This window comes from Melanerpes formicivorus, unplaced genomic scaffold (assembly GCF_026170545.1).
Source record: "Melanerpes formicivorus ecotype bairdi unplaced genomic scaffold, bMelFor1.0.p_v2 SCAF_4, whole genome shotgun sequence".
Lineage (NCBI taxonomy): Eukaryota > Metazoa > Chordata > Aves > Piciformes > Picidae > Melanerpes > Melanerpes formicivorus.
The window spans coordinates 34,213,479-34,228,996 of NW_027142356.1; the positions used below are offsets into that span (position 1 = coordinate 34,213,479).

Consider the following 15,518-nt stretch of genomic DNA (forward strand, 5'->3'; position numbering starts at 1 on the left):
CCCTCACCTGTTGGAATAGTTAACCTAATCTTTTCATACCATTGAGAATATTAACCTCTTTAAAATCTTTCTCCTTGAACTGGAAAAAGCCACAATGTTTTTTAGTACGCCCAGAGAAGGATGAGATAAAACCAACACATGCAGAAAAATGCATAGAGAAACTGAAAAGGAGAGCTCATTCTCTGGCTTTTGACTTCAAGCTGATAATGTGAAAGTCTGTTCTCACAAAGGGATTAAGTCTGTGGACCACAAAGGCTGTTGAGAAAAATGGGAACAGAAGTCAGCTGTCAAAAACCTCTCATCTATCTCTTCAGGCTTTCAAGGTAACTCCAGTCTAAAGGAACAATTCTGGAACCATTTTTAGGTGGTTACTTTTAAAAAGTTGTTTTGCTTTAATGTCTTCTGAAACTTACTGTTTTGAAAAGTAAAGGCACTGGAAAGACCCCAGGGACAGTGCTCCAATGGAAAACTCCTCAGGAAAATTCTTATCAGGGACTGGATTCCAGATTTTGGGAAGCATCTGTTCCCAGAGTTACTTTTCCAACTGGACCAGCGAAAATGGATTTGAAAACTGCAGGTGGTAGGGTTTGTTTGGGGATTCTTGGGTTATGTTTTTAATAGCTGTAATGACTGTGCAAATGTAAATGCAGACTGAGTTACGTAAGGATGGTATTTAAATAAAAACTAGCTACTGGGCTGGAGGACTTCTCCTATGAGGACAGATTGAAGGAGTTGGGGCTGTTCAGTCTGGAGAAGAGAAGGCTCCCAGGTGACCTCATTGTGGCCTTCCAGTATCTGAAGGGGGCCTACAGGAAGGCTGGGGAAGGACTTCTCAGGATCTCAGGATGGAGGTGTTTAAGCCCAGGCTGGACGAGGCTCTGGCCAGCCTGATCTAGTGTGGGGTGTCCCTGCCCATGGCAGGGGGGTTGGAACTAGATGCTCCTTGTGGTCCCTTCCAACCCTGACTGATACTATGATACTACTGTCTTTTAGCCAAAAACTTTTACCCTAAAAAAAGCCATTAAAGCATCTTTACCAATACTGTGTCAACAAGACTACCATCAGGAGAAAAAACACAGCTCATATAAATAGCGTAGCAGTTATCATGATTTAACTTTTCACACTGTTTTATAAAGGGGAAAAAAAAAGGTAGAAGTGAAATGACAGATCAATGTGTTCGAGCAATCAGCATTTTACTTCAGCCTTGTGGACAAGTGTTCTTTTTACAGTCCTATCTATACTAATTTGACAGATGATTGCAGGCCTAAAAAGAAGTAGATGAAGTCGAACTGATGAATGATCGCTTAGGAGTTTGCAGTAGATTTGCCCAACAGAAACCTGGCTACAAGGGGTAAATGAGTGCAGTCAGCAGAAGATAATTGAGTTCTTTAAAGCAAAAGAATAATTGAAGTGGGTATAATGTACTAGGTCTGGAACCAAAAAGAATAAATCCTCGGCAGAAAATATGAAGACAGTAATATGGACATATCAATAGCCCTCTCTAACTGAAGAAAAATGATTAATAAAAAAAAATTATGAACATTTCCAAGTTTCTGATATTCACTTTACAACACTAATTATATTTACAAAGACATGCTATATTGTTATCTTCAAAAGCCAAGTGTTTGTTGTAGTTATTTCTAGTCAATCCTCAATTCTCATTTCTCCTCAGGATGTATTTTCATTAAAGCTCTCTCCAGAGATTTTTATGAAAGAAACATCATCTGGAGGAGAAGCTATTCTTCACTGATGACTGCCTGAAAAGGCATCTAACCTTGAAATGTATCAAACAACCTATGACCAGTGTGAAATCACCGAGTCAAACGTATTAGGAGCATTAAGAAGTCCCACGCTGGGGTTAAGGCTATCTGAACTGAAAATCCCCCGTTCCCTAGAAATGAGTATTACAGCTGTACAACTGACTGCCTCTTACTGCTGGCAGCATGATAAAGGAGACACTATGCAGAAGGCACTGAAACAATCACCTCATTTTGACCAGGTGCAAGTCCCGGTGAGATGTAGTGGCTACACTAAAAAGTTTTTAGATGTCCTAAATGACTTTTTGGACATGTTTGTTTAATGGCTGACAAAAAGAAGCAAGGTAATCGCTCATGAGGTCAAGCTGCACATAAAAGGAATTGAAAAGCTGCTTTTTTAACAGTGAACATACTCAACATTGGGATTTCCCTTTTCATGCAACTAGAACATCCTCTTCTCAAAATCCATTGCAGTAACAGCCTCAGTTAAAAAAGGGAAAATAAGAAAGAGAACATTTTTAAAGAAGAATTAAAGTAACTAGCCAGAATGATACAGCTTACAGAAAGGATGTCCTCTATCAGAAAGGTAAAACAACAAAAATCAACATGGTTACACCAGACAGTGAAGCCTGCTATTAAAGCATCGCCCTCCAATGAATATCAAGTCCCACCTCAAAGAGCGTATACAGGTGAGGGTATAAGCTCTGGCAAGTTGAAGGTAAAACCTTGATGGAGCATGGCAAAAGTTACAGAACCAAATCATAACAACATACTATTTAAGCATCTTCACCAAATCCCCCAGAAGAAGAAACCTTCCAGACTGTTTTGTAAGGCTCAAAACCAAACAAGATTTATTCCAACAGAGAGGTCTGAAGAGATTTCTTAAAGTGCCATTAGAACCCCTTTCAAAAGGGTAGGGGAGTAGGGGAGGTGATCCTCCCCCTCTACTCAGCCCTGGTGAGACCCCACCTGGAGTACTGTGTCCAGTTCTGGAGCCCCTATTACAAGAGGGATGTGGAGGTGCTGGAAGGTGTCCAGAGAAGGGCCACAAGGATGAGCAGAGGGCTGGAGCACCTCTCCTATGAGGACAGACTGAAGGAGTTGGGGCTGTTCAGTCTGGAGAAGGCTCCGAGGTGACCTCATTGTGGCCTTCCAGTATCTGAAGGGGGCCTACAGGAAGGCTGGGGAAGGACTTCTCAGGATCTCAGGTAGTGACAGGACTAGGGGGAATGGAATGAAGCTGGAGGTGGGGAGATTCAGGCTGGATGGGAGGAGGAGGTTCTTCACGATGAGAGTGGTGAAGCCCTGGAATGGGTTGTCCAGGGAGGTGGTCGAGGCCCCGTCCCTGGAGGTGTTTAAGCCCAGTCTGGATGAGGCTCTGGCCAGCCTGATCTAGTGTGGGGTGTCCCTGCCCATGGCAGGGGGGGGTGGAACTAGATGATCCTTGTGGTCCCTTCCAACCTTGAATGATACTATGATACTAAAACATCTTAATGTAATGAGTAGTTACAAAACCATTATGACCAAGTGATATCCCATTTGCAACTTCTGTAAGAATTGAGAAGTATTACACTAAATACTAACTTTTCTGTTATTGCAATCTGTCAATGGCCATTGAAAACAATAAATGAGAAAGCCAAAGGATCCCAAGAGGCAGAGTGCCACTCAGCAGAATATCTAACAGGCTGAACCAAAACAGTGACAACAACAACAAAGAGTAGACACCACTGGAAAATGAAGTTACAGCAATGATTCCTTATACTTTACACAATGTGAAGTTCTGCCTATGAAAAAAAATTTAGCAGACCCACAAGTATATGGAGTAAAATGCATGAAGATCCCCCCAAAAAAAACTTCCAACAAAGTCTCACACCACAGGACCTTAAAATAAAAATCCTGTTGTGAATTAATTATTAACTAAAACATAGGGGACAATGGCTGGAAATAGATGAGTGGTTTTCACAATGAAAGAACCAAAAGGAAGCTATTGATGGAGTCAGAAGGGAATCTGTGACACTTAACACATGAAACATTATTAGGAAATGAATGGAACAGTGTGTATAAGTTTCATTGAGGTAGCCAGATATAATATTGTAATGCAGAATTGCCTGAAAGTTTCATGCAACTGAATCACTGCAGTGTGAAATGAAAGAAATTCAGATTAAGGCCAAGTTCCCCCAGCTGCAGCAACTCTGTATGTATAGTATTAGGCAATGTACCATCTAAAATTATTCAGGGAAAATACTGAAGTCAACAGGGATGTTTGCCAAAATTGTCACCTCAGTGCTCAGAAGCAGCAGAAAAGACAGAATGTTAAAAGAATAGGAAAAAATTATCATAGATAATGTACACAACACATTTGCACACCTTGAATGCCACGGGCAAGGCTGGTCACACTGGTTCCAACAGGATAGAGAACAACCAGACAAGAATTATCAGAACTATGCAATAACCAATTTGTGTGGAAGTTAATTACGTGATTCCTTAGTTTGGAGAGCAAAGGAGTGGGAAAGATACACCATACATATTTATGAGTCATAAGTGGGTCAAAGAATATTTATTCCTTGACATAAGTGGAATTATCAGACAAGCTTAAACGAAGTCACTTTCTTCCACACATGCATTAAACTCCAATTTACTGATGCAGATGTCACAGATGATTATAAATACAAGAAAGAACTCGAGGAGTTCACGGAATCAAAGTTCCACTGAAAGCTGTAAGAAACATGATCAAGCAGATTTAAGGAATCTTTAAATCACAAATCACTGAAAACCAACACTGAACACCATGAGAATTACACTGAGCTACAGGGAACCTTTGGCCTAAACACGTGGCAATTCTTGTGTTCTTACAAAATGAATATGCTCCTCACATCCATGATCTTACTTGCTTGACTTGATTGATTTACTTGATTGGTGCCTCCATAACACGCAATCTACATGAAGATGTTCTGGTAGGAGAACTGCTTTTCCTTCCCACTGCTTTTTGGTTCATAATCAGCTCTTGAGATTCTCTGTTTCTGTGGCTTTGGGTTGTTTTTTGCTTGTTTGTTTTAATTTCACCAAATAACATTAAAACCAGTTATTCCTGAAAATGAAACATGAACACTTACCCGTTTGTCTAGTGTTCTTTCCCTGACAAAGCCAAGCAGCTGGTCATTGACTAAAGAAAGATCTCTCTTGCCAGCAGTAATAATGGTAACAATAACATCATGTCGGATAGCTTCTTCTGGGTCGTGTGATCTAACCTTCAAATATTCTGTTATGATCAGAAATAATGACAAAAATGGCTTTTATTAATGCAGCTAATGGCATGCTCCAATTCATTACTAATGTATGGCAGAATCAAATGCCACTCACATATCACAACCATCATCTATTTAACATATAACTGCCTACAGGAGATGTTTGTTCCAGCGTTTTCTACTTTAAATATCAGGCAACAACAGAACTGTAAATATCAGAAGATAAAAGTGAATGGCTTTTACAACAACCTCATTTGCAACCAGCAATGAAATGAAATAAAATTGATTAGAATGCTCTGAAAATAAGGAGGAGGAGAAAAAAAGAAGAAAAAAAAAGAGCAGTGACTCTCATACTCAAACAGCTAAGAAGGTAAACAATAAACTAAAAAGACTTGATTATTGCTGTAGGAAAATTTGCATCATAAAAGAAGCACTTTAAGTTACATCTGAAAATATGCTCATAATCAGAATGATGCTGAAGTGAAGGGAAAAAAAACCTCACAGTTTAGATCAGCACAATGGCATTTTTTTAAAACTCAGTGGAAGAGAGCAGTAGGGAACATGCTGGGCTTGAACATAAATCAAGATGTCACAGCAATATTTGCTTTCACTTGCCAAGTTTCATTAGAATCTGCAATGACTTTAAAACTCATTCAGCAGTGGGCAGCTTCTAAAAAACTGCCTCTGATGAAGTCCACACAATGTCACACACTCCTCTCTCTCTAATAACCAGAGCTTGCCTTCAGCAGAAAGCAATTACTCAATAGTTAGCTCTTCCATCCAGCATCAAGCACTGGACTTGAGACATTTTAGAACCACAGTGCTATGCAGAGAAATAATTATGTTCTTCCTTGCTCATCTTTTAAATTATTCTAAACCCCTGTATAAGCATCTCACCAGTGAGGTCTTTTGCTAAGTCTGGATGGTTCATTAAACAATGACTGGCGAATTTCACGCTCTCTAATCTCACAGGGACATGGATATCATTGAACCTAGAGGGATAGAAGATGATGAATGTTAATTTTTAATTAGCCTTGCAAATCAAGATTATTCTCTATGTAGTAACACGTGTTGATAGTATGTTCCATTAACTATTAGAATACTCTATACATGGCAAAAAGAGTACAAAAGAAATGTTTTTTCATTTATCTCCAGAATGTACCTCAGATAAATTTTGATGGTGTTTCTTGGGAAATTAAGTCAGGACTAAAATTAAGCAATGAGTAGGCTATATGCTGATGAAATGTTCACTCAGAGGATTTTGCCCATGGACTTTTGAACACTAATTATCCATACACTGTCAATCACATGTGTATATATGTATACACCATCCCTGGAGGGTTCAAGAGGGGTTTGGATGTGGCACTTGGTGCCATGGTCTAGTCATGAGGTCTGTGGTGACAGGTTGGACATGATGATCTTTGAAGTCTCTTCCAACCTTGGTGATACTGTGATATATATACACATACACACAAGTTACTAAAACATAAAATCTCCATGTACCATGGACCATTTGAAACAAAACTTTAACAGTGATACATTTCTGTATTTAAAGGAAGTATCTTTTCACTCAAAAAGGTAAATGCCAAACTAACGATGCAGTAGCAGATATAGCTGAAGAGTATGAAACTTCAACAATGCTGACACATGTACTGTGTGATTTCTGCTATGCATGGATTGTGCTATTGATCAAACATATTTCTATAGCTGACAGCAATGCAGCAGCAGTCCTTCAGGCTTCTTCATTCTAAAATGGAACTGTACGCAGCTCCCGCTTTGAAGTTTTAACAAAACAAGGAACTGGGGTTGTTGAACCTGGAGAAAAGGAGGCAGAGAGGAGACTGTCTTGCTCTCTACAACCAAGTGAAATGAGGAACAAGATGGCTGTTAGTCTCTTCTCCCTAGTAACAAGTGATAGGACAAGAGAACATGGCCTCAAGTTGCACCAGGAGAGGTTTAGACTAGATATCAGAAGAAACTTCTTGACTATAAAGGTTCTCCAAGACTGAAACAGGCTGCCCAAGAAGGTGGTTGAATCCACATCCCTGAAGATGTATAAAAGCCACAGAGACATGGTGCTAAGTGACATACAAGGTTTAGCACCAGACTCGGTAGAGTTAGGTAACAGTTGGACTTGATCATAAAAGGTCGGTTCCAATCAAAACTGTTCTACAATTATAAAAGACTTTGATCAATTACAGTTACATCCTCTAGAAACACTATTAGAAATGCAGTAATATCTGAAAATTCTGATCAAAAAGAATAGAAATACAGAATTCTGTTTCTCTTACCGCCCAAGAAAGCACTGCCAAAGAGGACGATTCTGTGTGGCCAGATCGGAATCTTTGGAGCCAAAGAGTTTAGCCAGAAGTCGAACAACAGCCAAACGTTCTTCTCCATCATTGCTCTATATATCAAAACATGAAAGAAGAACCTGTGATATCCTTATTACTAATTGCTGGCTTCCTTTGCCTTTTGTTTTTACAAATGCCATTAAAAAAGTGCATTTAAAATAATCATTTATAATCAATCTCCCTTATAATCCTCAATCTCCCTAAACAGATTAGATGAATATGAGTGAAAATATAGAAATACATATTAATATTACTAATTATCTGTACTGTGTCCACCTCAAATACTGTGCCCAGTTCTGGTGTCTCCATCCTAAGGAGGACACAGCTGCTGGAGTGAGTCCAGAGGGCTACAAAGATGCTGCAAGGGCTGGGGAACCTCTGCTGCAAGGGCTGGGGAACCTCTGCTGCAAGGGCAGGCTGAAGGAGCTGAGGTTGTTCAACCTGGAGAAGATTCCATCAGAGCTGCCTTCCAATACCTGAAGAGATCCTACAGGAAGGCTGCAGAGGGACTTTTCATAAAGGTGTCAAGCAATAGGACAAGGGGGAATGGTTTGAAGCTGAAGGAGAGCAGGTTTAGACTGGATCTTAGGAAGAAGTTCTTTAGTATGAAGGTGGTGAGACTTCTGGAATAGGCTGTTGAGGGAGGCTGTGGACACCTGTTGGTGGGTATTCAAGGCCAGGGTGGATGAGACCCTTAGCAGCCCCCTGCCATGTTGGAGTAGGTCCCTTCCAGCCTAAGCCATTCTATGATTTTGTGTGTGTGTGTGTGTGTGTGTAAAACTCTGTCTCTTTCAGGAATGAAAATCCATGCACAGTAGTCTGAATAACATATATCCCTGAATTTCAACAATGAATGATCTTATTTTTGCCTTAAAGCATTTTAAAGACTATTTTTGTACGTGTCTAAAAGGTGCCAACTAAGATGCCATAACTAGATGTACACTAATAAAATGTAATGTCACCCAGTACTTAATTCTTGATTATTTTTGTTGCCACCATACCCTATATGTAGATATCTAAAGTATTTATCTTGTTCAGTTCCAATTTTAAGATGAAAACCCTTTGGATTGGTTGATGGGTTGGACACGATGATCTTGAAGGTCTCTTCCAACCTGGTTTGGTTTATTCTAATAAAGGTTTATTATTCTATTCTAATAATTATTTCCAAGGATTCTAAAGAAGCCAGCTGACTTACTAGCTGATTCTGACCAATCTGAGAAAATATTTTGGAGTATTTCCTCTGTGACCCAAATATTATTTCTCTACAGAAAACTCTGCAAATCAATGCTGCAGCTGACTTCTGTATTTCTTGCATATACTTGCACTTCATGACCTAAGCCAACCACAGCCTAATTATTTTCTAAATTCCAGCTGAAATTCAAAGATTAAGTAGTTATAACTTTTGCATTAGATTGTATCAATTTATCATTATTAGATATTTTCTGTGCATAATACACATTTGCAAGCACAGAAGGCACATGATTGCATACAACTTGCCAGTGTAGTTCCTGTAATATTACTTTTATCTTTACAGTAAGGTGATAAATACATTTTTATCCCTCCAGCGGAACAGTTATTAAATCTACAGCTCTGCACTCTTCCTATGTACACATATTTTATTGCTTGTAACCTACCTTCAGCTTGAATTCAAGCTGTGGCATGACAGACAGCAGTAAGTGAGGATCTATGGCAAAAAGCTCTTGTATCAAATCAAACACGTGTTCTGACAAATCACTTACTGAAGACTTTCCCAGTACCAGAACCTGGTTAAAAAACTAGAATACAAAAAAAAAAATGTTATTTACCAGACTTTCCTTCAATAATGCAAACATTATTTTTAGAAATTATTATAAGGTAGCACCATTAATACTTCTAATAATTCTAATGGAAGGTACTCTGCATGGTTTTTTTCATTACATCAAAGCATTTCAGCCTTACAGTTTTGGGTAAAGTAAATTACAAACACCCTTCAGAGTTTAGTTCTATTACACAAAATCACTGAACTATTTCAGTTGAAAATGACCTGTAATTAGCATTACCAAGTCCAACTGTTTTATCAGGATCAATTCAGGGTAATCTGGTAATTTAAAATCTTGCACTTGGGTCACAACAACCTCATGCAACACTACAGGCTTAGAGCAGAGTGGCTGGAAATTGTCCAGTGGAGAAAGACCTGGGGGTGTTGATTAACAGCCAGTTGAACGTGAGCCAGTGTGTGCCCAGGTGGCCAAGAAGGCATCTTGACCTGGGTCAGGAATAGTGTGACCAGCAGGACCAGGGAAGGGATTGTCCCCCTGTACTCAGCACTGGTGAGGCCACACATTGAGTACGGCATTTACTTTTGGGGCCCTCACTTCAACAGGAGGCCGAAGGGAGACCTTGGGGCTCTCTCCAACCACCGGTAAAGAGACTGGACTGAGACGTCTGTCAGTCTCTTCCACCTAGTAACAAGTGATTGGGACAAGAGAAAATGGCCTCAAGTTGCACCAGAGGAGCTTTAGACTGGACAGCAGAAAAACCTTCTTGACTAAAAAGGATTCTCAAAGACTAGAACAGGCTCCTCAGGGAGGTGGCTGAATCTCCATCCCAGCAGGTGTTTAAGAGACACAAACAGCACCGAGGGACATGATTCAGTACCAGACTTGGCAGAGTGAGACAATGGTTGGATTGAATAATCTTAAAGGTCTTTACCAACCAAAACAATTCTATTACTCCATTCTACAATAATTTAAAATATCAATAAATGACCAGTACTGAAAGAATTGTTAAATCCAACTGCATATTCATTTGGTTGAAGTATCTTCCATTTTTTTGTCATTTATGACCAATCCAAACTGAAGATCAGCAAATGCTGAAAAAGAAGCTTCCCTCCTTTAAATCCATTTTAAAGAACATCAGATGACTTTATGGTATGTTGTGTGATACCTGATGGTAGTTTATCAAAGCTGTTAGTGATCTAACAGAAAAAAAAAAATAAACTAGCTTTGAATGATTTCTTCTGGATTTGTTAAATGCTTGATATATTTCCTATTAGACACTGTGGGTTAATATTAGTATTATTTGAGCAGTACAAATGCTACTAAGCTATTACACACTTGAATAAGAAAGCAAGAAGAATAATATTAAATCAACTCAAAGGTCACTCTATCCACTATCCTGTTTCCAGCTATGAATAATTAGAAAAGGTTAAAGAAATAGGGGAATTGGGATCTGGTACTTGTTAGTGAGATTCCTTCAGCTTTTAAATACTCACTGATTCATCTTTTATGAATCTGCCTAATTCCCTTTTTAAATTACTGACTTTTAAGTATTCTGTTGGCTTTGGGACCAAGAAAAGGCCAGAGAAAGGACAAGACTACATCCCACCCAGACTGTAGTAGAACACAGAACATTGACATTCAGTAAAAAGAATTATAATAGAAGGAAGCCTTGTACAAAATCAAATCTTTAGTCTTTATGACTGAAACAAGTTTAGGATAAGGGAAAAAATATCCAGTGAAGAGCAGGTAGTTTGACATGCTTCATCCTAAAGCTTGCTAATAAATGAGGTTGTCTGGTTGCTGGACATAAAAAGTACTATTGCTGCAAATTGCTTTTCTTGCAATAGAATTTCTTTGGCAATAATCTACTTTCATAGCCTGGATTTAGGCTTAACTTTAGACTAAGAGGAGTAAACATTTATTTCTTCTTTGCTTAGCTGAACTATCACCAACCAAGCTAACAATCCTATTTGGAAAATGGTTCTTTTGTAGCTACATTACAAAAAGTGAGTTTTATAAAGAATATTTTACAATAAACAAACATCTCCCCAATAAATCAAGACAATAAGAAGAACACATTACTTGGGAGTAACATGGATTAAGTGATTTACATACATTGGCAATACACGGTTCAATGGTCTGGACGGTCCTTTTCAACAGGACTTTTGCAAGATCAAATGCTTGTTTATTAAGGTTCTGAAATAAAACAAAAACAATAACATTTTAAAGATCACTTATGTTTTTCTCTCCCAGTCTCTGAAGACCATGACTTCAGAAAGGTGTTTTACCACCCATCTCTTTGTTTTTCAAAGCTATCTAAGTTCAGTTATGTTAATTCTGTAACACACACTTAAAAGAAGTCTGATCCAAACCCAACACTTCCTGCATATTATTCAAAGACTTTTTCACTCCAGATGTTACCTTTAGCATTGCATTCTTACCCATGAACTTCTCACATGCAATCACACCCAACAGTTTGAAGAAACATTACCCCACCTCCATAGTTTGGTAAATAAAGTACACCAAAACTAACTAAACTTACTACTTAAATATGGGTTTGTTTCCCTCTCACATACTCAGATGCATGTACACCCTGCAGCAATGTGCAGCCTCAGCTAGAGGGTAAAACTGTGCACCCATTTCTGTACAGACTGCACTGTATGCTGTGAAGGTGTATGCTTTGCAGGGGCTCCATAGACTGCACTGTATGCTTTGCAGGTGCTCCATAGACTGCACTGTATGCTTTGTAGGTGCACAGAAAGCACCTACACTCATACAGAGAGCTAGCTGCAAGCTTTCCAAGTAAACACTGGGTTGAAATGTAACAGATCTGAACACTGCTTTTATTACTCTTGAGCAAGATAAGGAATGTAACTTCACATCTGAAAAATGTGACTGTCCAAATCTGCACAAAATCCAGTATCATCTCATCCCAAGATTAATGCTGCTTGGAGTCAGAGAGAGGAAGGTGATGGCCTTGGAAATTAGAAATGATTGCAGACAAATACAGGCAAAGCCTAAAGATGACTGATTCTTGGAAAGGCAGTGCCTGGCAAGGCTACACAGATTCCCTCATGTTCTTCTAGCTAATGAGATGACAAACCAAAAGACAGTGCATCAAGTGACACTAAAGAGAAACAAATGACCAAAGGTTCAAACAATTATCTCTTCAGTGGCCATAACACTGAACTGAAGACAGACAGGTATGTATAAATTCTTCTCAAATTCAAACCAAACCAGTTTTTCTCCAAATCACACCATGATTAAAATGTTGTTGGCAGGCGTATCAGTATTGAACTAAAAAACTGCCAACATTATACAGACAAAGTATTTTATTTGGATCTTCAGCTTCAAAGATGTCTTGCAATGAAATTGTGGTGGGGTGGGTTTTATTTTAACCCTAAGCAGGCTCACTGGAGCAAAAAGCAAAGCAAACCAAAAGAAAACGATTCCCCAAACCACCCTCCCCCACCCAAAAAAAAAACCCTGAAAAAAGCAAAAACCCAAACAACAACCCCCGATACACATCCCACACCACCAAAAAAAAACAAACCAAAACCAACACAACACAAAACCCCCCCACAAAATCCAAAGAAAACCAACAATGAAAACATAACAATCCTCAAGGAAAAAAATGCATATTGATAAAACAATTATTAATAAATAACCACGCTGTAAGGAGGGGGGAAAAAAAATCCTGACCATCTGGGTTGGCCATGAAGTAAAGGATGCAGAAGAAAATACTGAATTTTAAACACATAAAATGCATGTTTTTAAGGAATAACCTTGGCAGTAAGAGTGTGAAGAAACACATTCATTAAACAGCACTGGTTTCAACGTTAAAATAACTACAGTTTGCTGCCATAGGTGGTCTGAGCAAAATCTCACATACCATAACGCTGTAAAAAGCTGGGTTTGCTAGAGGAGGGCCACATTAGCACAGACACAGAGAGCAACATGCAGAAAAGCCTCTTTACTGATACTGGATACACAGATTAATAGAATTTAATTGCTGAGGGGGTCTCTATTTCTTCTCTAGAAGTTCTTCTTTTTTAACTGCAGTTTGTCTTACACAGTCTAAGAGAGATTAAAAAAAAAAGCCCCCCCCCCAAAATATCTCCAAAAGGAGGAGAATACATTATCCAAAACATACATTTCAGCTTCTTTACAAAGATGAACTTCCATTAAGTGTAACTTAATGGATAAGTTTATTATGTCATAGCAGAGAGTGATTAGTACTCACTTGGCTTTGTGTAGACATATAAGTATTGCTATTATACATTCTCTATCAGAAAATAAACTGTGTTTTTCAAGCTATGGTGCTTCTGATTTACACACCTAAGGACAAGCAATGAATAGAATCACAATTTTCTAACAGATCTGCTCAAGAAAGGAGAATTTAATTATTGTAGTCAAACCCTCCTAGGCAGAGCAGCCAAAATAACTTTCTGTTGCTGTAACTTTCTTAACTACTGTGATAAAGCAGTAGTTGAAGTTCTGTTGTTACAGGAAACAAAGATAAAACAGGCCAAAATACTGACCAAAGCATGATACTGAGCACTGATTACAGTGCATTGTTTGCTCAGTCATGATGGCCAAGAGCCATGAAAGGACTGACCACCAGTCCTTTAGGAGATATTAAATATGGAGTACAATTCAGTATTTGCACCAAGCTTGCCCCTCCCCCCCCCTTTTATCAGAGCCTTACTTGAGAATTTATTAGGCAAAATTACATGATTAAGCTAAAAATGTTAATGCTAAAGGATTATATTCACTTGCACTTTGCCTACAGTCACAAGGCACTGTTCAGTTGTACAGAGTTCACCAGGACTTTGGTGAGCATTGCTATGAGGATGCATTGTGCACAGCATCACCCAGCACTTGACACACACTTCTGTTTCCACTCCTGACCTCTACTGCTTATAACTGATTAGAAACAACTTACAAAGAATAGCATATTTTGAATGTGTTATCAACAAGAGGCCTCCCTTCCTGTTAGCAGTTTTACTGAGACATCATCTCCTTGCTGTCAATAGAAATTAGTTGATAGAATGATATTTTCATCTCACGGTTATGACAGAAGGAATGCAAGCTGACCTTAGATGATAGACACTTTTAGGTGTCTGTTGCTGAGATTCTATGATTTCACTCATTTTGACAATGGCCATGGCTTAGTCACTCCTGTGCTATCCACTTCCATGATTTCTCCCTCTTTAACCAACCAAAGGAATAATCCTTGCTTTTATGTGCTAGTTTAACTTCAGTTATGTAGACAAGGATGGAGCAGGCTTAATTTTGTCATTGTTTTAAATTAATAAGTGAACAAAGAGAAACACATACTTGGTAATCAGAGTACAGATCATTTATAGCAGCTCATCACTGAGGCCTACTGTTCTCCATACAATTTTCAGTAGGAAGCACAAGTGTTTTAGGGAAGGCACTTTCTTGGTCAATGCAAGGCAACACCAGCATGCATCTCACTTTCTCTGATTTCCACAGCAGGGAAGTTGTGTTTATTCTTCCTTTAACTTTATTTAGCCATTATGTTGAATGTACTTCAAAAGCTCACCGGCAGATCCAGTGATCATAAACTAAAATGCCCAATGAAACCAGGACAGCATCAGTGACAGTTCTTAGAGCTGACTGGAAAGGGTAGACTGAAAACTTTGTTGGAAGTAGCTGTGTTGATGAGCCAAGACAGCAGAAGTCTGCTAGAAGGGGCTTGTGTAAGACTCCTCTAGGAAAAGGGGGTGGTGGTGTCACTTTAAAGTGAGTAAAAGAGATGCTGAACTCTGCAATAAGCAGGAAGATTAAGAATAGAGAGCACTAAACTAAATCAACTAACAGAAAACAAAAGGGGGGAGGGGAGTAGTGGGTAAAATTTAAATTAAAAAAGAAATAATAAATCACAAAACCCACCACAAAACTCAACCAAACCAGAAACAAGCACTACACTTCAGGCAGTGATTAAGTTTTATTAAAAGACAAGTTTAAAGGGAAAAGACACAGGGTGGAGTGGAATCACTGGCCTGAGGCAAGCAGAAAGTCACCAGAGAAGACTTGGGAAGTCTTTCCCCCCTGCTCCTTTTCCTTTTCATTTCTTCAAATCTTTCATATCTTTTTAAATAAAAAGACCCCAAACAAACCCCCAAACAAAAACCAACCTACAACCCTGAAGATGTTATGTATTCCTAGCACATATTACATTTGCTTGAAAATACTTTATTTCTGGTTCAGGACAGAGTTCCTGAGGTGGTAAGTGGGCAGGAATCTCTTGAATAATTTAGAGGCAGCTAATGAACAGCACCAAACAATTCCCCATAGGAAATTTTCAATCCACTGTTACAAGGCTGGGAGAAGCAAAAAAACCCCAAAAGGCAATGATTATGGCTAAAGTGTGTG

General features: G+C 38.9%; 1 protein-coding gene across 2 annotated transcripts in view; it reads right to left on the bottom strand.

Moving 5' to 3' along the window:
- Nucleotides 1-15,518, bottom strand: part of PDS5A (PDS5 cohesin associated factor A) — a 92,961-nt gene that overhangs the window by 39,073 nt on the left and 38,370 nt on the right. For both annotated transcript variants that reach the window (XM_068137586.1, XM_068137585.1), the window contains exons 7-11: nt 11,232-11,312; nt 8,991-9,131; nt 7,294-7,409; nt 5,900-5,994; nt 4,871-5,016 (exon numbers count right to left, since the gene is read on the bottom strand). In XM_068137586.1, coding sequence (XP_067993687.1) covers nt 4,871-5,016; nt 5,900-5,994; nt 7,294-7,409; nt 8,991-9,131; nt 11,232-11,312 — 579 coding nt within the window. The remainder of the gene's footprint in view (nt 1-4,870; nt 5,017-5,899; nt 5,995-7,293; nt 7,410-8,990; nt 9,132-11,231; nt 11,313-15,518) is intronic.